The 22,865-nt window shown below is 39.3% G+C and overlaps 1 protein-coding gene across 3 annotated transcripts in view; it reads left to right on the top strand.

Moving 5' to 3' along the window:
• Positions 1-22,865, top strand: part of SMURF1 (SMAD specific E3 ubiquitin protein ligase 1) — an 86,097-nt gene that overhangs the window by 45,162 nt on the left and 18,070 nt on the right. For 2 of the 3 annotated variants that reach the window (XM_081092132.1, XM_081092131.1), the window contains exons 2-10: positions 11,236-11,274; positions 12,385-12,493; positions 14,196-14,329; positions 14,479-14,544; positions 15,806-15,881; positions 17,332-17,573; positions 18,310-18,394; positions 19,910-20,056; positions 21,136-21,334. In XM_081092132.1, coding sequence (XP_080948258.1) covers positions 11,236-11,274; positions 12,385-12,493; positions 14,196-14,329; positions 14,479-14,544; positions 15,806-15,881; positions 17,332-17,573; positions 18,310-18,394; positions 19,910-20,056; positions 21,136-21,334 — 1,097 coding nt within the window. Of the gene's footprint in view, positions 1-11,235; positions 11,275-12,384; positions 12,494-14,195; positions 14,330-14,478; positions 14,545-15,805; positions 15,882-17,331; positions 17,574-18,309; positions 18,395-18,923; positions 19,002-19,909; positions 20,057-21,135; positions 21,335-22,865 lie in introns of all 3 variants that reach the window. The other variant, XM_081092133.1, reaches the window with a different exon arrangement.

The following is a 22,865-nucleotide window of genomic DNA, read 5'->3' as shown; positions in this document are numbered from 1 at the left end:
TGGATAATTTGTGATGACAAAAACATGAAAGGTTTGGTAATAAAAGTCTGAATTTGCTAAGGAGGATGGAGAGAGATGTATTCAAAATAAAAGGGACTACTGTATATATGAAACTTTCTTTTTCATAGACCTAATGGTAAACACACACACATACACACACCAAAAAAAAAAAAAACACAAAAAAACCCCCTGAGGCACAGAGCTACCAGAAAACAAAAGATAAAATGGCTATAGGAAATCCTCATACATCAATAATTACCCTAAATGTAAATGTACTGAATTCAGTGTAGCAGAGTGGATCAAAAAAACAAAACCCAACCATATGCTGCCTTCAGGAGACATATCTAAGCTGCAAAGACAAAGTTAGACTCAAAGTGAAAGAGTGGAAAATGATTCTCCAAACAAATTACATCCACAGAAAAGGAGGTACAGCCATACTTATATCTGACAAAACAGATTTCAAGCTAACAAAGGTTATGGGAGACAGAGATGGACATTTTATAATGATAAAGGGGACACCACATCAAAAAAACATAACGCTTCTTAATATATGTGCACCCAGTCAGGGAATACCAAAATATATAAAACAATTCCTAACAGAACTGAAGGGAGAAACAGACAAAAATATAATCATGGATGAGACCTTAATACTCCATTGACAGCTCTAGATAGATCATCCAAATAGAAAAATCAATAAAGAAATATTGGCTTTAAATGACACATTAGACCAAATGGACATAGTTGACATTTATGGAGCCTTTCACCTCAAAACATCAGATTATGCATTCTTCTCCAGTGCCTATGGAACATTCTCAAGGAATGACCATATGTTGGGTCACAAAATTAGCCTCAAAAAATTCAAGAAGGTTGAAATTATACCAAGCATATTCTCTGACCACAATGCTTTGAAATTAGAAATCAGTTATAAAAAGGAAGTAAAGAAACCCACAGATATGTGGAGATTAAACAACATACTACTAAAAAATGACTGGGTCAAAGAACAAATGAAAGGTGAGATCAAAAGATATAGAGAGACAAACAAGAATGACAATACGACATCAAAATTTCTGGGATGCAGCGAAAGCAGTAATAAAAGGGAGTTTATATCATCACAGGTCTATCTCAGGAAACACGGGAAATCCTAAGTAAACAATCTAGCTTTATATCTTAAAAAACTAGAAAAAGAACGAAAGCAACCCCAAGTCAGCAGAGGAAGAAAATAATAAAAATTAGAGCAGAATTGAATGAAATATAGAACAAATAACTATAAAAAATTAATACAGCAAAGAGCTGATTCATTGGAAAGATTAATAAAATTGACAAACTCTTGGCTAAGGAAAAAAGAGAAAACACTCACATGAACAAAATCAGAAATGAAAGGTTACCACAGGCCTCACAGATATACAAAGGATCATACTAGAATACTATAAAAGACTACATGTCATCAAATTGAATAACTTGGAAGAGATGGATAAGTTCCTAGAAATGTATAACATTCCTAGACTGAATCATGAAGAATTAGAAAATCTAAATAGACTGATAAACAGTGAGGAAATTGAAACAACCATCAAAAACTCCCAAAAAATAAAAATCCAGGACCAGATGATTTCACTAATGAATTCTAACAAACATTCAAAGAAGATTTGATACCCATCCCCTCTCAAACTCTTCCAGAAAATTAAAGAAGGCAGTATCTCCTAACACATTTTATGAGGCCAACATAACCCTGATACCTAAACCTGGCGAGGATAACACAAGACAAGAAAACTACAGACCAATATCTGATGAATACAGATGCAAAATCCTAAACAAAATACTACCAATTGAATACAAAAATACATTAAAAAAATAACACATCTCAATCAAGACCTAGATGTTATCTCTAGGGAGGTGACCTTATGTATCTGCTATAAATTGCTTGTTCGTTCAGCCATCTGTCTCAGTTTTCCTATTCCACTTGTCCTGGCTTACTGACCTGTCTCAATATAACAGTAACCAGCTCATGGAATTGTGGTATTGAATAAATGCAGTCATGCATGTCAGATACGTAGCTTAGTTCCTAATTAATTACCTTGTAAAAATATTAAGTAAATTTTAGCTGCTGTTATCACTTATACTAAAGGGAATTGTATTTTTAAAGTTTCACAAAACAATGGCAAAGTTTTCAGTCCTTCCAAACTGTCCACTGTGATTCCATTGATAGGTTTCATCAAACGTTTTGGCAGAGGTGTTGGTCAGATGGTTGCCTGGGAGACAGTCTGCTTTCCAGGGTGCTTTTAGAAGCTCAAATTGCAAACTGCTCCTTAGTTCCTGGTTAAAAAATCTCTGTGAGCTTTTCAGGAGAAGAAATACTAGACATCTGGGGCTGAAGTGCTGGAGTTAATAAACATGGTCTTTGCATATGGCATTTGAATAAAAAAATAAACATGTTTAGGGAGAAAACATTGATAATTAACTGATCTAGGAACTGATTAATTTTTGGAATGTAACAATTTTTTCCCTTTTTTTAAATTTATTGGGGTGGTACAGGTTAACAAAATTATATAGGTTTCAGGTGCACAATTTCACAACACATCATCTGTATACTATATTATGTGTTCACCACCCCAAGTCAAGTCTTCCATTTCCATTTATACCCCTACCAGAGGCCCAGGGCATGGGATTCGTGTACTGGTGGGGGTGTGGGCTGCAGGGATCAGCCTGCTGTGGGAGCACCAGTCATCCTGATCAGCCTAGTGGCTGTGGACCCACCCTCTGAGTGGCTACTCCTGCTGTGAAACGGCTGCTCGTCCTGGTAAGCTGAGCGGCATTCCCATTGTGAGAGCGTACTGACCACCAGGGGGCATCTCCTGCGTTAAGCATCTGCCACCTGATGGTCAGTGCACATCATAGCGATTGGTCGACCGGTCGTTCTGGTCATTCCGCTGTTCGGTCACTGGGCTTTTATTATATAGGATACCCTCCTTCATCTCTCCCCACCTCTTCCTCCCCACATTGTTGTCCGAGTCCATGAGTTTTTCTTCTTTTTTCCTTTTTGTTCAATTCCTCCACTGCTCCCACCCCACCCCACCCCCTCTGCTCCCCCCCCCACACACACACACACAGCTGTCAGCCTGCTCTCTATATGAGTCTGTCTCTATTTTGCTTATTAGTTCACTTTGTTCATTAGATTCCACATAAGAAATCATACTGTACTTGTCTTTCTCTGACTGGCTTTTTTATAATTTTAAATATTTAAGTAAAACTTTTTTTAATGAAAACCTGAATTTTCTTTCCTATGTTCTAAGGCAAAGAAATGTGCTTCCACCTGTAGAATCACTTGTACTCTTGATACGTTTGTTCCATTCTCGCATGGTTGAAAAGCATTCCATTTGGTCAATTTAAGACAGAAACATGATCTGGACATAAAAGTTATTCTAAAAGACAGACTTTAAATGAGATACTTTTCTTATCTTCCTATAATACTTGGGAGGAAATCAAACGACAGGAAATTGCTTTCTGTGAGACCTGTTTTCTTCCTTCACCCAGGGAGAAGTCAGTCCTGCAGGTTCTGCAGGGCAAACTCAGGGTGTCAAGAAAAGCAACATTTAAGATTAAAACATAAAAATTAAATATGCCCCTTGGTTATAAATTTTTTGGAATGTAATGACCTAATCAATCCTTGGAAATAATCCCTCAAGATGTAAAAATGACTGTTCATTAATGAGGGCTTTGTTCAAACAAAAAGTTCCAAATGCCCTCTGGACTTGACTTTTTTTTTGACATGTACTTTATTTCTCCTTCATTGTACCATTACTTCCAGTTTGAAACTGCAGGGGAACATTTTGTTTTCTTAGAGCTAACCAAATGTCACTAACGATACCATAAGGAGTAGCAAAAACCCTTTCTGAAGAACAGGATCTGTCAGGCAGCAGTGTGTGTGCAAAGCTGCCAGGCCTGGACTCCTGGTGGAATGTGGGATAGAGTGAGACACACCATGGTGGAGTGTCTAGCAAAATTATCTCAATCATTCATTCATTCAAATACTTATTTCAACAAATATTGACTGCATTTAATTCCTATGCTCCATGCTAGGAATACAATGGTTCAGAAGAATAGCCTCTGCCTTCTTGGTGCTTATGTTCTAGTGAGTAGTTAGTTAAAAAGAAAAAAGGTTATTACCTAGTTCGTTTATTCAGCAAACATTTTTAAAGTAATCTGGATACAGTAGGGAATGAGAGAGAGAGAGAGAGAGAGAGAGAGAGAGAGAGAGAGAGAGAGAGAGAGAAACATCAATGATGAGAGAGAATCATTGGTCAGCTGCCTCCTGCATGCCTCCTAGTGGGGATCAAGCCCCCAACCTGGGCATGTGCCCTAACTGGGAATCAAACCGTGACCTCCAAGTTCATGGGTTGATGCTCAACCACTGAGCCACACCAGCCAGGCTCTGTCATACTTCTGAATGCAAATAAATTCCCACAGTTTTGTCATTTATTTTTTAATTTAATACTTTTATAGAAAATGAAGCTATAACACTCATTTTAAGCAACCAGTGTTTGGAAAACCAGTCTAAGGGTTGTCAGTTTAGCAGAGTCTCCCTTCCCCTCCCCGACCCCATCCCAACCTCAAAGACAACCAGGACAGCAGGTGGTTGCTAACATATGTTTTGTTAACTTAGACAATTTTCCCTGGCAAAGGAGAAACCATTTTATCATCTAAAGGTGTCTAAATACTGAAACGTGTATGTGTGTTATGTATAAACTTACTGAGAAGGATTGGGAAAAATTGTTTATTTCATTAGGCAAATAATGGAATAGATTTAAAGATATATGCCCTAGCCAGTTTTGCTCAATGGTTAGAGTGTCAGCCTTTGGACTAAAAGGTCCCTGATTCGATTTCAGTCAAGGGCACCTGCCCAGGTTGTAGCTCGATCCCCAGTAAGGGGTGTGCAGGAGGCAGCCGGTCAGTGATTCTCTCTTGACGTTTGATGCTTCTATCTCTCTCTCCCTTTCCCTTCCTCTCTGAAACAATAAAATTATATATTTTTAAAAGAATACAAATACATATATTTTTAAAATATTTAAAGATATATGGATTTAAAGATTTTGAGTATGTTGATGTAACTGAAATATGGATTTCTTTTTCCCTCTTAAGGCAAATTTGAGGATTTCCTAAGTTTGTATGAGAATTGACAGATGAGTGACTCTGGTACAAGGCGTAGAAGATGGCATGCTAGGAAACCTGACTTTGCCTTTAACAGGGATTCTGTTTTTCCCCCTTTTGTGGCTTGAACAATTTTTCCCTAAGTAGATAACAATTTGAGTTTTAGATGTAAAAGTTGGATGAGGCAGGCAGCTAATAATGTACATTAAGTGCATATGATGTGTTGGCCGCTATCCTAGGTGGTAAACTATATTTTCTAATAAATGAAAATTTTATTTAGGTGTTTTAAATTATTGAGATACCTTAATTGTCTATATTTTATATTACTGTTACTCGCTTTGCCTTACTTTTTGTTTCTTGTTCATCATAGTCTGTGTTGCATGCCTGTTGTGTGGCCAGCACCTAGGAAGCCCATGTCTGAGTGGGTAGAAGATGGGGTTGCTCCTTCAGAGGAACTGAATTTAGCTGGGGACAAAGCCGCCGCATGAAAAAGTACTGAGTGCTCAACTATAGGTCTCAAAGAAAAGAGGAGTAAAAAAGAGGGAATAGATTGCTGGTAATTAAGAGTAGAGAGTCCCAGATTAGTCAAAACATTTATGCAAATGTGGCTATCAATCTAAAATTGCCAGCTTTTATTTTTGCCAAGTCGTTGTTGAAACTATTTTTTTACCACATTTCAGTAAAGAAATATTTTAACATGAAAAAAATAGAAAAGACATATAACTCTAGAACAAAAAGACATTTAAAATTAATTAGTTCAGTTTTATGAAAACCCCACTATACGGTCCTTATTTTTTAAATTTTGGCACAGAGTGGCAGTTGGGAAACAATGGCCTGAATGAAGCTTCACTGAGAAAGAGGGACTGGCCTGCCCACAAAGATAGATACAAAAAGAGAAAGATTGCTAAGTGGATTGAGTAGCAAGAGTAATTGCCTAGAGGTATTAATGGTCAGGGCCCAGAGGAGGGGGGACAATGAACTGAACTATACTTTGTTTTTTATTTTGTATTTTTTTTAAATTAAATTGATTAGGGTGACATTGGTCAACATGAACATACAGGTTTCAGGTGTGGGTGTCTATGTTACAAGATCTGTCTATTGCACCGTGTGCCCACCACCCAAAGTCACATCTTCTCCTGTCGCCTTATATTAGGACCCCCTTCCCCCCCACGCCTTCCCTCTGGCAACCACCACACTGTTTGTGTTCATGAGTTTCAGTTTTATATCCCACATATGAGTGTAATCATATGGTTCTTAGCTTTTTCTCACTGACTTATTTCACTCAGCATACTCTTCTCAAGGTCCATCCATGTTGTTGCAAGTGGCACTATTTCATCCTTTCTTGTGGCTGAGTAGTATTCCTTTGTGTACATGTACTGAGCTACACTTTAAAGAATAGTGAGAGGTAAAAGTGATTCTAGAGAATGGGACGCTTGGAAACCCAGGAGAAATTTAGATTTTCAGTAAAATACAGTACAGAGCCATTGAAAATTTTGAGCCTTAGAACACGAAAACGTCATGTCAAAAGATGAATCTGGTGGCTGAATGTAGTTATGAGTTAGGGAGGGCACTGTTGCTCTTAGAATAACTGCAAATAGGTGAAGCCCAGAACAGGAGAATGAGTACAGAATAAAGGGCAAGGACAAGATCAAGAGACTTTTAGTGAAAGAAAAGATAGGACTTGGTGACACATATAAATGTAAGAAAAGAGGAGTTAAAAGTTACAGCCACAAGAAGTATTTGGGGGTCCTGTGCTTTTATCAGGGGCCTGGTAAAAAAGCTTGCCTTACTGATTGAATGTACAAGTTAGCAAAACACCGCCCTTCCGTGTATTTTGAGATGCTAAGTGAACATTACATCATTTGCTCTTACTCTCTCTCCAACATTAGGGATCTCTGGTATGTGATTATAAGAAGTATCACTTACCAGAGTTGGAACTGAAGCAGCCATGCAGTGGTCTACACTGAAAAACTGAGCTTCCCTTTCTATAAATGTCTCTTTTGTTCATTGTTGTATCCCCAAAACTTAATTTATAATTGTGTATAACATATTTGTTTAAAAATTAGTGGTAGGTTCAGATAGTGTTGGATTTTATGCTGTGTAATAAATTGTCTTTTATCGTGACACCCCTTAGAGTGGAAAAAGAGAATTCTATCTCAATATCACAAAATTATTCTAGCAGGAGAATCATATGCCATTAACTAAACTAGAATTAGTATGACCCTAAATGATCTTTGAACCAAATTGAGGCAAAATTCTCTTTGTGCTGACACTACTGAGAGCTTCTCCACCTTGCGATAATAACCGAATTCCACTGGAGTGAGCCTTAAATGAAAACATGGCTAGTCTTGTAAATATGAACAAAGATTAATCTTTTTGAGATATTTTGAGAATTTTTCCAGTTAGAAGCAATCTAGCCGCAGCATCTCAGAAAAACTAGGGCCCGGAGCTGGTGGATAATATTTGAGGCTGGAGAGGTGAGGCAGGTCGGGTCAGAGCATGACATCTAGAATTTCGCAATGTGGAATTTTTTAAAAAGGAATGAGACATGAGATTTAAATTTTAAAAAGTACTTTGTGATAGCTAATTTTGGGAGCTTGAACAAGGGTGGAGATGGCAAAAAGTCAACATATTTGAGAGATTGAGAAGTACAAGCATGGCATACAGATTTCTGGCTTGTGCAGTTGTGGGTGTTGCTGCCGATCTTTGACATGAATCTTGGGGGAGGACCAGGTTTTTAGGCAGAGAGGGAAGGTTTCAATTCCGTTTTGGACAGTTTGGGTTTGATATGAGAGTCTTTGAGACATTCAGAGCTGTGGGAAAGAAAAGGGAAGCTGAAGGAAACATCATCGCAGGTCCATTTGAGGAGAGTTGCAAAGATGGCTGATTTAAAATTAATGTAAGAAAAGGCTTTCCTATAATCAAATAACAATTAGAAAATGCAATGAAAGGAACACTTGCATTCACAATAGTATCAAAAAACAAAACATTCAAGAGTAAACCCAATTAGAAATGTGGAAAACTTTTATGAAATACAGTAGAACCTCATTTCTCAGCAAGGGTGGCAACACAGGTCAATGGGGAAAGAATAGTCTTTAAAAACAAATGGTGCTGTACAATTGCATATCCACGTACAAAGGAATGATATGAACCCCTTCTCACATCCCACACAAAAATAAACTCAAAATAGATCATAGACCTAAATGTCTGTTAAAGAGTAAATTAAGAGTAGTCAGAGTAGCTAGAAGTATTAAAAAAGCTAAAAGTATGAAACTCTTAGAAGAAAATACAGGATTAAATCTTTATGAGCTTTGATAAGGCAGAGCCTTCCTAGACATGATACCAAAGCACAAGCAACCAAAGACAATAGATAAATTGGACCTTATCAAAATTAAAAACTTCGGTGCTTCAAAGAACAACATCAAGAAAATAAAAAGACAACCCACAGAATGGGAGAATATTTACAAATCTGATAAGTATATTTTATCTTTAGATGAAAAGGCAAATAATCAATTAAAAATAGGCAAAAACACCTAAATAAAAATTTCTCCAAAAAGATATACCAGTAGCTAATAACCACATGAAAAGATGCTCTAATGAAAAGTCATTAGAGAAATGCACATTAAATGCACATTAAAACCACAGATATAAAACCACAGAGGCAGATGGTAAGTATTAGTTGTGGATGCAGAGAAATCAACACACTAATAACTGCTGGTGGGAATATAAAGTGGTGCAGGTTCTATGGGAAACACTGACAGTTCCTCAAAGTGTTAAACATACAACTCAGCAACTCCACTCCGTCCACACAGCAACTTGTACAAGCACCATTCACAATAACCAGAAGGCAGAAACAACCCAAATGTCCATCTATTGATAAATCGATAAATCGACAATGGAATACTACTCAGTTATGAAAAGAAATGGATTCATAGTACAACATGAATAAACTTTAAAAACATGCTAAGTGAAAGAAGGCAGTTACAAAATACCACATATTATATAATTCAATTTATATGGAATGTCCAGAATAGGCAAATCTACAGAGACCTCGTAGATTAGTGATTGCCTTGGACTGGCGAGATTTGAGGTTGAATGAAAAGTGGCTGCTAATAGATGGGTATGGGATTTCTTTAGGGGATGATGAAAATGTTCTAAAATTGATTGTGGTGATGGTTGTACAAACCTATAAGTATACTAAAAACCACTAAATTATATTGTATATACATTAAATGGATAAATTGTATATTATATCTTGATAAACCTGTTATATAAAAATATAGTAAGTGAAAAGTTTGTAGAATATATGTATTATATGAATATATTTTTTAAATAATATAATTATAAGTTCAAAGCAAAACACTGTATTCTTTAAAATTAGCAAAATTGCCCTGGCCAGTGTGGCTCAGTTGATTAGAGCATTGTCCCATACACCGAAAGGTTGCGGGTTCGATTCCTGGTCAGAGCACATACCTAGGTTGCAAGTTCAGGGATGTACAAGAGGCAACAATTGATGTTTCTCTCTCTCTCTCTCTCTCTCTCTCTCTCTCTCTCTCTCTCTCTTTCTCTCTCTTTCTCTCTTCCTCTCTCTAAAATCAATAAGCATATCCTTGGGTGAAGATTTTAAAAATAGCAAAATTTGTGAAGCAATGTAAAAGGGACATCAGTGTATATTCCCTTGCAATAGTAGCTTTAATCATGTAACTGATCTGGTGTCAAAATTTCTTAATAGTAATTGATACCACCTAATTAATAAGATAACAACAATAGCATTTATTGCATTCTATGTGCCAACAGTTTGCTAAATTCTTAACATACGTTTTGTTGTTTGTTTTTTACAACACCATGTTTTTTATTACTCTACCCTTTCTATTCTCCAACATACTGAAGTTTACACTTACAAAATTGTATTATTTATCAGAATATCAGAAATGCACAATTTCTTTTGTTTTTAATAGTAGCTAAAAAGGTATTTATGTGACCTTGAGCAGTTATAAGAGCATATTGATAAATCTGTATGTGTTTAAGTAAGATTTTAAGAAATTCAAACTAAAACATTTTATTTATTATAGTTGATTTCCTTTTTAAGTTGATAACTTAAACACTTTTTAAATTATTTTATTATTATTTATTTCAGAGAGGGAGGGAGAGGGAGAGAGAGAAAGAAATGATGAGAGAGAATCATTAATGGGCTGGCGCCCTCACTCCCCCCACTGGGGATTGAGCCTGCAACCCGGGCATGTGCCCTGACTGGTAATTGAACCATGACTTCCTGGTTCATAGGTCGATGCTCAACCACTGAGACATGCCAGCTGGGCGAGAAAACACTTTTTAGTTACTTGACAGGTGTTTTTTTGTTGTTGTTTAATGTAGTATTAAATTTGAAAGGCAATCGTTGGCAAAGATAATTTTTAGAATCTTTTTTTTCATTGTCTATATAGACCAGGGGTGGGCAAAGTTTTTGACTCGAGGGCCACAATGGGTTCTTAAACTGGACTGGAGGGCCGGAACAAAAGCATGGATGGAGTGTTTGTGTGAACTAATATAAATTCAAAGTAAACATCATTACATAAAAGGGTACGGTCTTTTTTTTCAATAGTTTTATTCATTTCAAACGGGCCGGATCCAGCCCGCGGGCCGTAGTTTGCCCACAGCTGATATAGACTATTGTCTCAGTCAGTTTGGGCTGCTATAACAAAATACCATAGACTAGATGGCTTAAACAATAAACATTTATTTCTCATGGTTCTGGAGACTGGAAAAGCCTAAGATTAAGGTGCCAGCAGAATTGGTTTTTGGTGAGGGGCTTCTCCCTGGCTTATAGACATCACCTTCTTGCTGTACCCTCACATGGAGAGCAAACTCTGTGGTCCCTTCTTATAGAGACACTGATCCCATTATTAGAGCCCTAATCTCATGACCTCATCGAAACCTAAGCACCTCCCAAAGCCCCATATCCAATGCCATTACATTGTGGGTAGGGCTTCGACCTAGGAATTGGCGGGGTCTGGGGGCAGTTTAGTCCATAGCAACCAGCTATGATGAAAATCTTGTCCATAAATGCTAACCCTAGCATTTTTTGTTTGTTTTTAGTATTATGTGCCAAGAACCTTGCAAAGAAAGACTTCTTCAGTAAGTAAACACCCATTTTTGCTCTCTTACAATATTAATATTTTTCACATATTTCTGAAATGTTAAACTTGTTAAAAACACTGGGTGTATTCTCCTAAAAATCCTGCCCTTACTGGATAGAAAGCCATGGTCTGACAAACTTCATTTCCCAGTTGACTACAACACAGAGAGAGTCGGCTCCAAGGCACAGAATTTATAACTCATACAAGAAAAACTCTCTCGTCCCCTATTTCAGCCACACCCTATTTTCTCTGTCTTTCCACCCATTAATACATTACTTTCTGCTGAACAAAGTGTTCTCAGCTCAAATACAGATGAGACATTTTTCTATAAAATAGCCGGGATTAAGTAAAGTTGTTAGTCAAATTTTATAAATTACATCATATTCTAAAAGCCTTGTAATTAAAGGAATTATGAAAAATAGAGGATCCTTTTCTAAAGAAAGACTCACCCCTTAACTCAAGAAATTCACCTACTATAAAGTAGGTGCCTGCAGCTTAAAATTCTTCTCTTTTTTCCTGATCCTCACAAGGACACTGCTCAGTTCTTAAGTAGTGTTATTCACACTTTAAAGATGAAGAAACCTAGGCTCACAGGCTTTATTCAAGTGGCTGGGAATCTTCCAGAGCGCTGGCTCCATCCAGGTCTGGCTCTAAAGCCTTTCCCTTGCCGCCTCTCTGGTCTTATAAACCTGTCTGATTCATTTAGGACTCGCTGAGTTCTTGCTTCCAGAGTTAAAGTTGACAGTCAGTAAACAAGATTTCTAAGTATTACTTTTTAGAAAGTATAAGTACAATTAATTATAGATATCTTTTCCTTCATTGAATTAGCCCCCCTTAGTGATCATCAAAAATGGAAATTTGAATTTAAGCCTATTTTTAATAGGGTGGGGTGTTTTTTTTCCCCTAGCCTCTAAAAATCTGGGTGTGATGTCATCCTGGGTTGCCATTCTTAGAAAGCTAAACAGATCAAAACTGACCTTAAAGTAGAGAATAAAATCGACTAATGTGATCTTCTTTACCAAATTAGAGGATTCGAAGCTCCCGTTAACCTGTAAGACTATGTTCTAATGTTACACTGATTGATCTGTGGCTGTCCCCTCTTCTCCAGGACTCCCCGACCCCTTTGCAAAGATTGTTGTGGATGGATCTGGGCAGTGCCACTCAACGGACACTGTGAAAAACACATTGGACCCAAAGTGGAACCAGCACTATGATCTGTGAGTTGAATATTCTGTAAGCCATTTGGGAGCAGCAGGAAAGTAGGTATCTAGCTTTTAAGAGAAGCATTTCTTTTTCTTTTTTTTTCTTTTTTTAAGGGATTTATAACTTGTTATTGATTAAAAAAAAAAAAAAAAAAGTATGGCCAAATTAATACTGCCTCATTTTAGAGTTCATGTACTTGGAAGTTCTTGCATTTGACATTTTTATAGATTTTTATGGTTTGCTTCTGTAACTGTGATCTTCTGTGACTTTTCAACCAACTGGCCATTCTAGCAGAAAAAAAGAGCATAGTTCGGGTCCTCTATATACTTTTTCAGTGAAACCCTAAACCTGGGTTTAGAATTTTTATTTTAAAAATACATTATTATTATATTTATCTATTATGCAAATACATATTATATATATTTCTGTTTATTTTTTTTAATTCTGCTTTTTAGTTCAAATACATTTTCTGTAAGAGAAAATATAGTTTGGTATGATGGGATGTATATAAACCTATGTACCATCAAACAACTTCTTATATTTGTTCATAAAATGGATTGCACTCTGCTGAAACCAGTTTGGCTCAGTGGATAGAGCATCGGCCTGCGGACTGAAAGGTCCCAGGTTTGATTCTGGTCAAGGGCATGTACCTGGGTTGCGGGCACATCCCCACTAGGAGATGTGCGGGAGGCAGCTGATCGATGTTTCTCTCTCATCGATGTTTCTAACTCTCTATCTCTCTCCCTTCCTCTCTGTAAAAAAATCAATAAAATATATTTTTTTAAAAAATGGATTGCACTTTGAAAACCACTATTTTATATGCACTTATGTTTTCATGTTCTTGCTAAGAAATTTTTATCAAAGTAATACTGAATGATTATTGTTTTTTTATTAACACAAATTATACTGGGTTTGGATGAAATTTTTAATAACTGGATTCTAAAGCTCACTTTCAGTGATACTGAGGTGCCATAAGTGGCCTGGAAAGTGGTTGTCAATTCTTGTCCTGAAAGCTCCCCTCTTTGGTTAACTTGCACTGAGAGTAAGTGGGGGGATAATGTCTGAGTTAGTACCCATTAGTGATCTTTAGATGGATCTATGGGTTTATAGGTAGTCCTCTATTGCAAACTAGTGTTCAATAGTAAGCCTAACACTAGTAGGAACTTATAAATATGTCATTGTCCTTTGGACCTAAGAAAATATAATAAATCTCACCCCAGCCTGGTGGCTCAGTTGGTTAGAGTGTTGTCCTATACACCAAAATGTTTTGGATTCAATTCCCAGTCAAGGCACATACCTAGGTTATAGGTTCGATTCTCAGTTGGGACTGGAACACGAGGCAACCAATTGATGTTTCTCTCTCTCTCTCTCTCTCTCTCTCTCTCTCTCTCTCTCTCTCTCTCTCTTTCTTTCTCTCTCTCTCTCAACACATCCTCAGATGAGAATTTTAAATAAATATATATGATAAATCTGTCATAAGATTATAACTTTATGTGGTTATCTATATTTGCTTCTTACATAACTGTTGTAGTTCTTTTCCCAGCCCATTGAGATTACTAGACCTATATTTATTGAGTGCCTGCCACATGTGGAATATAGAACCAATATTATTTTTAAAGGATTCTTCTGTGCTAACAAGTCAATCAGATAAAATCTCAGTGGGCTATATCATAATTCAGAAATACAATTAAAAGTGAGTTTGCATGTTGTTTTTAGATATGTTGGGAAAACTGATTCTATAACCATCAGCGTGTGGAACCACAAGAAAATTCACAAGAAGCAGGGAGCTGGCTTCCTGGGCTGTGTGCGGCTGCTCTCCAATGCCATCAGCAGATTAAAAGATACTGGATGTAAGAAACTAATGCTTTTCTGCCTCTTCATGCAACTGAAGAAGGCTTATGAGGCATCTTTTTTTTTTTTTTAATACTGAATACAGAATTCCTGCCTTCCTCCCTAGTTAACATTTCGCTGGGTTAAGTTTTGAATTGTTTGTTTGCAGACCAGCGTTTGGATCTATGCAAACTAAATCCCTCAGATACTGATGCAGTTCGTGGCCAAATAGTGGGTAAGAACTTTCTCATCTGTATAAAGAGATGCTTTTGCTCAACTTAACATTCAACTCTCCATCACTGAGGAAACACATACAGGCACTGGCATGGTGACATACTTCGAAGGACCATCTCTTACAGGGGCCATCTCTTCAGCACTAAAAAGTTTCATCTTGTGTAGTTTTGATTATTTTATCTAATTTATCTCTTCAACCTATCATTCAAAGTTGAGTTAAAATCACTAAGGTACAAAAATATTTAGGGTTATAATTTTAAATGTCATTTTAATCATCCCATTATGGATAATTAATTTGTCATTATATTATCCAGAGGTAGTTAAGAACGGTGGCCACATAATGCAATAGTTGAGAAATAGTTTCTTCAGGAAAACCCATCAAATATGTAAAAAGCAAAGATGATTTCTGAAGACTTCCATGTAATATGATTTGATAGAGTTATAGAGGATTGAATTATTTAGACTGAACAAATAAAATGTGCTAATGTTACAAAGTGTTGACTGGCAGTATTCTCTTGGAAGCGATTTATCTGTTAAGTAGCTCATCATATTATCCATTTTTTATCAGCATTTTAGGGTAACTGTGATCTTCTGTGTTTGCTGATTGTATGCATTACAAGGAATCAAAGAAAATGTAGTATTTCAGCAGCATACCAGAGTGACCCCAAACCTTTTAGGTATTGCCTTGTGTAGACTTGACCCAAGGTAAATGAACAGTGGGTATAGATCCTAAAACTATCAAAGTGAAAAAATTCTCACTGAATGCTTTCCTGTTTCTGATTTCTTCTTTTCTTTGTGGAGAGATGTGCCAGCAGGAAATGAATAGCTGGGAGCAGCTTTATAATTGTCTTTGTTGTTCATAGTAGCCACTGAGAATACATATTTGGATGCATCTAGACTTTACAAATACTAAAAGTGCTTTCTGTGTCCTTATTAAACATGTCAAAATCTCCTTAAAGGATAAGGTAACTTAGAGGAAGTGAATATTGTGTTCTGTTATGTTTATGGAGAGCACGAGAAACACAGTACCTCTTTCTGCTCCACATTTTAAGGAATGTTCCAGGCAGTGTATGGTGGTATGCAGCTACTGGAATAAAATACCTCTTGCTTGAAGGCATAAGAATATATGTGTCTTTGTATATGCACATGCCTCGCTTTTAGAAAATAATATTGTGCATAAATTATGCATCCGCAACGGCTCACTGTATTACAATTGTATAAAACCACTGGATTTTAATGCACGACGTTCTCTTCTGTTTTAGTCAGTTTACAGACACGAGACAGAATAGGCACTGGAGGGTCTGTGGTAGACTGCAGAGGACTGTTAGAAAATGAAGGGTACGTATCACCATGGCAATGCCTGCTGACTTCTCTGCTGCCTTAGGCTCTCGCTCTATATGAAAGTGTCCTTCACATCTTTCGTTGTGCTGAATGCTTGAGACACAGGAAAGAACTTTGGGATAAAATTGGCACCCAGTTTCCTTGTTTATAAAGTAAGCTGTAAAGACTAGTGGGGTTGTGCCCAAAAGACTCAGGATCCAATTTAAAGAGGTTCCCACTGGCCAAAGATGGAACAGTTTGAGCATCAGTAAGAATTATAACTAATGGATTGGAACACATCAAATATGTTAAAAATGAACAGTATGTGTTCATAATGACACAGGAAGAGAAAAAAGAACCCTAAAATACTTTTCTTTTAAATACCCTGAAAACTCTCATTGGTCGCTATCACAATTTTGCAATTGCCAATGAATTAATGAAGCTGGTTGATAATTATTAATAGTTGTTAGCGACATCGCAAAAGAGAGGTAATCTGGCATTGACGTACCTCTTGGAAATCGAGGGGACTCCCAAGGGAATGCAACCAGCACCATCTGGAAGGGGGGTTCTCAGTAGCGGGTAGAAGACACAGCCCAGTGTCTTCACAGATACATGCTGGGAAAATACTCACAAAAAAAGGAAGAGAACCTATAAATTAATAATAAAAGACTTAAACGCATCCCTACTAAATGCAATGTGTGGACCTCGCTTGGATCCTGAAGGAGACAATTGACTGGAAAAATTGAACACTGACTGTATTTGATGATATTTTTAAAAATTAATGTACATTTTTTAGTCATGATAATGGAAAAAGTCTTTATCTTCTAGAGGTATGTGTGAGATATTTAAGGGTGAATAGGAAGTTGTTGGGATTGGCTTCAGACTAATCCAGTGGAGAGGAAGGGCAGCCACAAGGCAGAGGGAGAAGTCCGGAGGGTCGTCTCCCGAGTTGTGAATATATTTTAAATTTTTCAATGTAAAATGTTTTTCTAAAAGTACTTGCTTATAAGAGAAAATGGCCTATCAAGGTAAATTGTCTTCAAAATTATCCGGGGCGGAGATCTATGTTAAAGAGTACTTAAAGTCACTGTGGTATTTTATGTAGCCAGGAGTTTTATGATAGAGGAAAATAGAAAGGGAAATGGAGTGTTTGGATTTGACTTTAAATTAAGAAAAATCAAATCTCATTTCATGTCCAAGGTTGATTTTTCCAATCCCTACCTTTACCCGAGGATGAAACCCGCAAGTGGCTTGGATGGCACTTTACCTGTGGCTCCCTTTAGCTACTTGTTTCTATGAAAGTCTTTCTGTGTAACTAGGACAGGATGAATTGTATGAAACTGAGCACTTGGGACACTGTATATTGCTCAAGTAAAGCAAAATAAATGGATATAAGAGCACCGCGTTGAGTTTTCAGGCTCTTTCCTCGACTGTGTGCCCATGCGCGCTGTGCTCTGCCCCCTTTCAGAACCGTGTATGAAGACTCCGGGCCTGGAAGGCCACTCAGCTGCTTCATGGAGGAACCCGCCCCTTACACAGATAGTACCGGTGCTGCTGCTGGTGGAGGGAACTGCAGGTTTGGGGAATCCCCAAGTCAAGATCAAAGGCTTCAGGCACAGCGGCTTCGAAATCCCGAGCTCCGAGGGTCCCTCCAGACGCCTCAGAACCGCCCCCATGGCCACCAGTCCCCGGAACTGCCCGAAGGCTACGGTGAGAGAATTCGCCCGCTTTTATGCGCATTATCTGCAAGGTTTCAGAGAGCTTTAATTTTTAAACCTTTTTGCGTAACTTGTGCATGCCGCAGCTGCTGATGTTGGCAGGGCTGTGCTGTGGGATGGTTGTGTCGGTGTAAGACGGGTAACCAGAAAAAGATGGTGATAAATCTTGCTCATCATGAGTTTGTCAGCACTGTACCAGTCTCCCAGTTCAGCAATTGTGTGAAAATTTCAGGCAAATGAATATCCAAGAAAACCAGGATGGTGGTGGTAGATGAGGTATTTGTAGTGCTCTGATCGGAATGTGGAAAGGACAGTATGGGATAGGATTGGAAAGGGATCGTTTGACAGCCGAGAGCCTAATGCAGGAGGAATGTGGTATGGATGTGGCACATCATTACCGGCAGTAAGAGCAAATGGAAGTCACAGAGATCAGGTGAGGTCAGTCCTGGGGTGGTGGATACACAAACAGGGGCTGGTCCAGGGCTGACCAAGGAAGGAGAGCACCGCCTGTCCAGGTGTGAAAGGGGAAGGGAAGAAGGCCCAAACGTTTACACAGGGCTGGTGACATGAGGAAGTCCGGCAGAAGTTCACCACTGCCCTCTTCATTCCTTTTCTGGGTGATTTTAAACAATGTTGAAAAGAAGCTTAGACTCTGTGCTTAGAGGACTGGTTGAAAAAACTCCTTGGAATTGAATTTAACTGATTGTATCCCCCGATTTCTTGCACAGAACAAAGAACAACAGTGCAGGGGCAAGTTTACTTTTTGCACACACAGACCGGAGTGAGCACGTGGCACGACCCCCGAATACCAAGGTAGGATTCTCAGATGCGCACCAGAGGCAGTTTTCCAGCAGTTGCTGGGACCCCTGGCTGGATGAGAGCCCTTAGGCTGAAGATGTAAACTTGGAAGAATGGCAGCTCAAAGAGGATGTCTGCCAGGGGGTCCTGGGCGGCAGCTGCCGGAACCGAGGGTCCTTAGAAAGCAATCGTAGACCTTGAAATCAGATCACATAACCAAAAAGGCCTCACCCCTGGGTTAAATCAAATGTGCTCTGACTTGGAAAGCCAATAAGCCCTTCAAGATGTGCTCTCATTTTAACTGAAAATATTAAAATGGATGAAATCATAGGATGCCTGGGACTTGGCTTCAAATGATTGGAGTGGGGTGGTGAATATAGGGGTATATCTGAAATAGGTCGACTGGGTAATTGTTGAAGTTGGCTATTCATTATGGTTTCTCTACTTTTTTACATGCTTAAAATTTTCCATAATAAAGCATTAAAAGGAAATATAAAGACTATTACCCTTTCTCTCTTCTACTTTACTGTCCCTATTGCCTCAGTCCCTTGGGGACCATTCCTGGGGGAGATGAAGCTTTACTATACGAATTCCTTCTACAAGGCCAAACATCTGAGCCCAGGTCAGAGAGAGCCCCACCCCACCCTACCCCATAACAGAGTTATGTTTCTTTTCTTCTTTGCTTTGCTTTTCTCCCCTTTTTCTTTTTTCTTTTTTTTTTAGAATAGCATTACTACCAAATAACATTTTTAGTAATGCTCATTTCCTTTTTATTCATAATTTGTTTCATCTGAGAAGAAGCTTCCTGTCTTTGATTTTCCAAGTCTGTTAAATTTCTGATTCAGTGTCTATAATTAGATTGGAAATATTACCTGCAAATGGATGAGGTGTCTTGTCAGTACCCAGTATAAGAAATGTCAGGCTTTTGTGCTAATTAGAAAAGCATCTTGGTCAGTAATGCTGTGTTCCCACCTGACTGTGGATTGTATTGAAATAATTAAGAGGTTGGATTAGAAACAGGTACTTAATGAAGCCAATAAAAAATGAGAATGCCTCTCCCGGTGCCGCTGTTAGAATTGTGGGCGTTCAGATGCGTGTTAATACATCCTATCAGCTTTAAAAACTTGTGTTGTCGGGGGCTTTTTGACGAAGCAGCCTTTCTGGCCTTGAGCACTTCATTTACTGTAACCTGTGAGTTCAGATAGTTTTCCAGCAGCGTTCAGATACTTCCTACCGTGTGGCCCTCTGTGGTATAAGAAGTGATGTTCCCTGGGTAGGCCACGTTCCCTGTCATGGTTATAGGCTCTGGAAGTTTCCTTGTTATCTGTTGGATTTGCTGCCACTTGCAGCACAGAAGCCTGGATTCGGTGGGAGTTTGGCGTAAGTAGCACCATGACTGTCCCGCTTAGCAGAACTGGGACGTGGCCGCATTGATAAGGAAGGGACTCCTGTGGTTCCTCTTGCTGAAGTGTTAGTTTCATGCCTCCATACTCAGATGGACAAACCTCTCTGTGTCTTCCGTTTTGATAGAGACCTTAACAGTGTGAATTGTGATGAACTTGGACCACTGCCACCAGGTTGGGAAGTCAGAAGTACAGTTTCTGGGAGAATATATTTTGTAGATCATAATAACCGAACAACCCAGTTTACAGACCCACGGTTACACCACATCATGAAGTAAGTACAACTTTTACACAGTCCTTGTTGACTGCTGACGTTTACCAATTCATGTTTTCTAATATGTTTTTTAATTTATCCTACTGCATTGTTTGTTAGCGGAGAAGACACATAAGCAAACATAAGTATTTGGTGGACAGTTGCATGTGTTAAACTCTCAGGTTAGCTGTGAGCGCACTGAAGCCATATCTTGTTGCTGTTGCCACCCTCTTCCTGCCTGTGGCTGAGATTAAATTCACGGAGTGGGCAGTATTAGGCAGGTGCATTAACGAAGCGTCACACGCAGCTCCGTGATGAAAGGCGTGGCTCTTAAGTGAGAAGCAGTAAAATGCCCGCCCGTCACAGTGTAGGAGGACTGCCACAGTCACGGATGCCACTTGCTGAGCCTTGTCCCGTGCCTGTCATCCTGGATGACTTGGAATTGGGAGTTCTCTCGGCTCCTGCCGTGTGTTCCGGGTTTGGTGTGTTCTCAGGACATCAGAGCCCACGAGGCTCTTCTCACTGGCAGCTGACATTGGCAGCAAAACTTGAACAAGAGAAATGTCACTTTGTCCTTCTGCTGGTCCTAGTCCTTTTCTATTACTGGAATCTCGCTTTTAATGAGTGGGCTTAATAATCTGTTGGTTCTGAAAATGAGGATTGGCTGCCATTAGACTTCACTTGAGTTGTTTGCTCTTATGCATATTGCCCCTCTCCACTATAATCTGTTTTTCAATGTTTCACGTCAACTCCATTTAATTCTAGCCACCAAGGTGCATCTAACAGTGTGTTGGTCAGTCTCGGACACATACTAGATGATAAATGATAGCAATTGCTGTTTTTATTTATAGCAATGAAAATGTATGAGCTAAGCTGTTGCTTAGAAGTGGGGTAGCTCCCTTATTGTATCCTAGGCCTATATTTGGGCTAATGGTGACCACCAGCAATTGTTACATAGCCACGTCATCAGAGAAGAAAATGTCCACTTGAAGTTCTATTTAACGAACTCTCTTCTCGGTCCCTTTGGTGTAGGGGGCATTGCTTGCAGCTCCCTTGGCCGCTGCTTTTGGAGTGATTTTGATGCTTCTGTTCTTCTCAAGTCACCAGTGCCAACTAAAGGAGCCCAGCCAGCCGCTGCCGCTGCCCAGCGAGGGCTCAGTGGAAGACGAGGAGCTTCCCGCCCAGAGATACGAAAGAGATTTAGTTCAGAAACTGAAGGTCCTCAGACACGAGCTTTCACTTCAGCAACCCCAAGCTGGTCATTGCCGCATTGAGGTATCAAGAGAAGAAATATTTGAGGTATGGCATTTAGTGCGGCAGGCAGGCAGGCAGGCACAGTCTCTGCATTCATGTTAATAGACAAGTGAGGTGATTCAGCCTGAGGAGCCGCCCTGAGCAGCCTTTGTCTGCGAGGCGGTGCTCTGAGGGGACTGCTCTGTGAGCGGCTTCTGCATTTCCGTGAGCTCTTCTTTCTGTTTGGCATTTCAGGTGTGGAGTTTATTGCTCAGTGAAATGCAGGGTTGTGCCCAGGTAGAGAGGGCACTGTATTTACTCCTGTGTTAACAGTTTAAAAACACAGATGGTTTATGAGGTGGAAACCTAGAGATATAGGCAAAAGGGGAAAAAAGCCCTTTGCCTACATTGTGCAGATTATATATTCCTGCAATCTTCTGTGTCCTCAGAACCAGTCATTTCTTCTGGCCTCTCATGACATTTGATGTAATAGCACAGCCTCCTCAGAGGAGCTCAGTGGCCAGGCGGCCACTTGTCTCTTCTGGAAACAGGATGATCAGGTGGTTCCTGGGAAGGCCTCCGCCCCATATACAGCCCCCTGCGGGACCAGGGTCCCTAACCAGGCAGGACCCTCTTGTGGACAGAGCCCTTTCTCAAGGAACGTGAGCGTAAATTGAAATCTCGGCTGTGTTTGGTCCATAGCCTGCCTGCCTGCCTTGGTGGAATCCTTGGCAGACATGAGCCAATGAGGGTGGGTAAGAACTGGACACAGGTTCTTACGGGGCTGCAGCCTGAGGGCCCAGCACCTCCACAGCGAAGGGCACAGGATGCGCCAGGGCCGTGCGTGGTCCTCCTTGCAGCCAGCGCTGGACCAGTGGGGCTGCTGAAGTGCTCGGCTCTGCCCGTTGAGCAGTCTTAAGTGCTTGCCAAGGTTAGGAAAGAGCGGAACTACTGTTATTTTGATGCCAGATCATTTCCACTCAACCTCCTCTTTCCCTCTTGGGATGGCAGAGTTTGAATTACATTAAACTTAAAGCATGAAATGATTTTTAAGTGCCTTATCATTTGAAAATATTTATCAACACTTGGCTGGTTCTACTTAAATGCTGAATCTGAAGGAATATTGGGCTGACCACGTGTTTTCTGTTTTGGCTGAGCTGCAGGTATAAAAACAGGCTCAGAATTCTTTTAATATCAGACTTTCTAGTGATGTCTTCATTTTGGTTAAAATATGAAGCCTGGCCAGTGGCTCAGTTGATTGAGCATCATCCCAGGCACCAAACGGTTGCCGGCTTGATTCCTGATCAGGGCACATACCTGGGTTTCAGGTGTGATCCCCCGTCAGGATGTGTACAGAAGGCAACCGCTCTATGTTCTCTCTCTCTCCCTCTCTCTAAGCATATCCTCGGGTGAGGATGTAAAACACACACATACATACATATAAAGTGCTTATAGGACACATTGAAATTGTGTAGGGAAGATCAGCTCTACAGAGGACATTTGTTCTGTTGTTAGTGATTATGCTGAAAATAAGTGTTTCCTTTAGGTACAGTGTTACCTAGTACACGTTTATTTTGTTGTGGTTTCTGAACTAGAA

The sequence above is a fragment of the Myotis nattereri genome, assembly GCF_964212035.1.
Source record: "Myotis nattereri genome assembly, chromosome: 5".
NCBI classification, from domain to species: Eukaryota; Metazoa; Chordata; class Mammalia; order Chiroptera; family Vespertilionidae; genus Myotis; species Myotis nattereri.
Note: the sequence above shows the minus strand (reverse complement) of the source record. Positions and strands in the feature narration are given on the sequence as shown.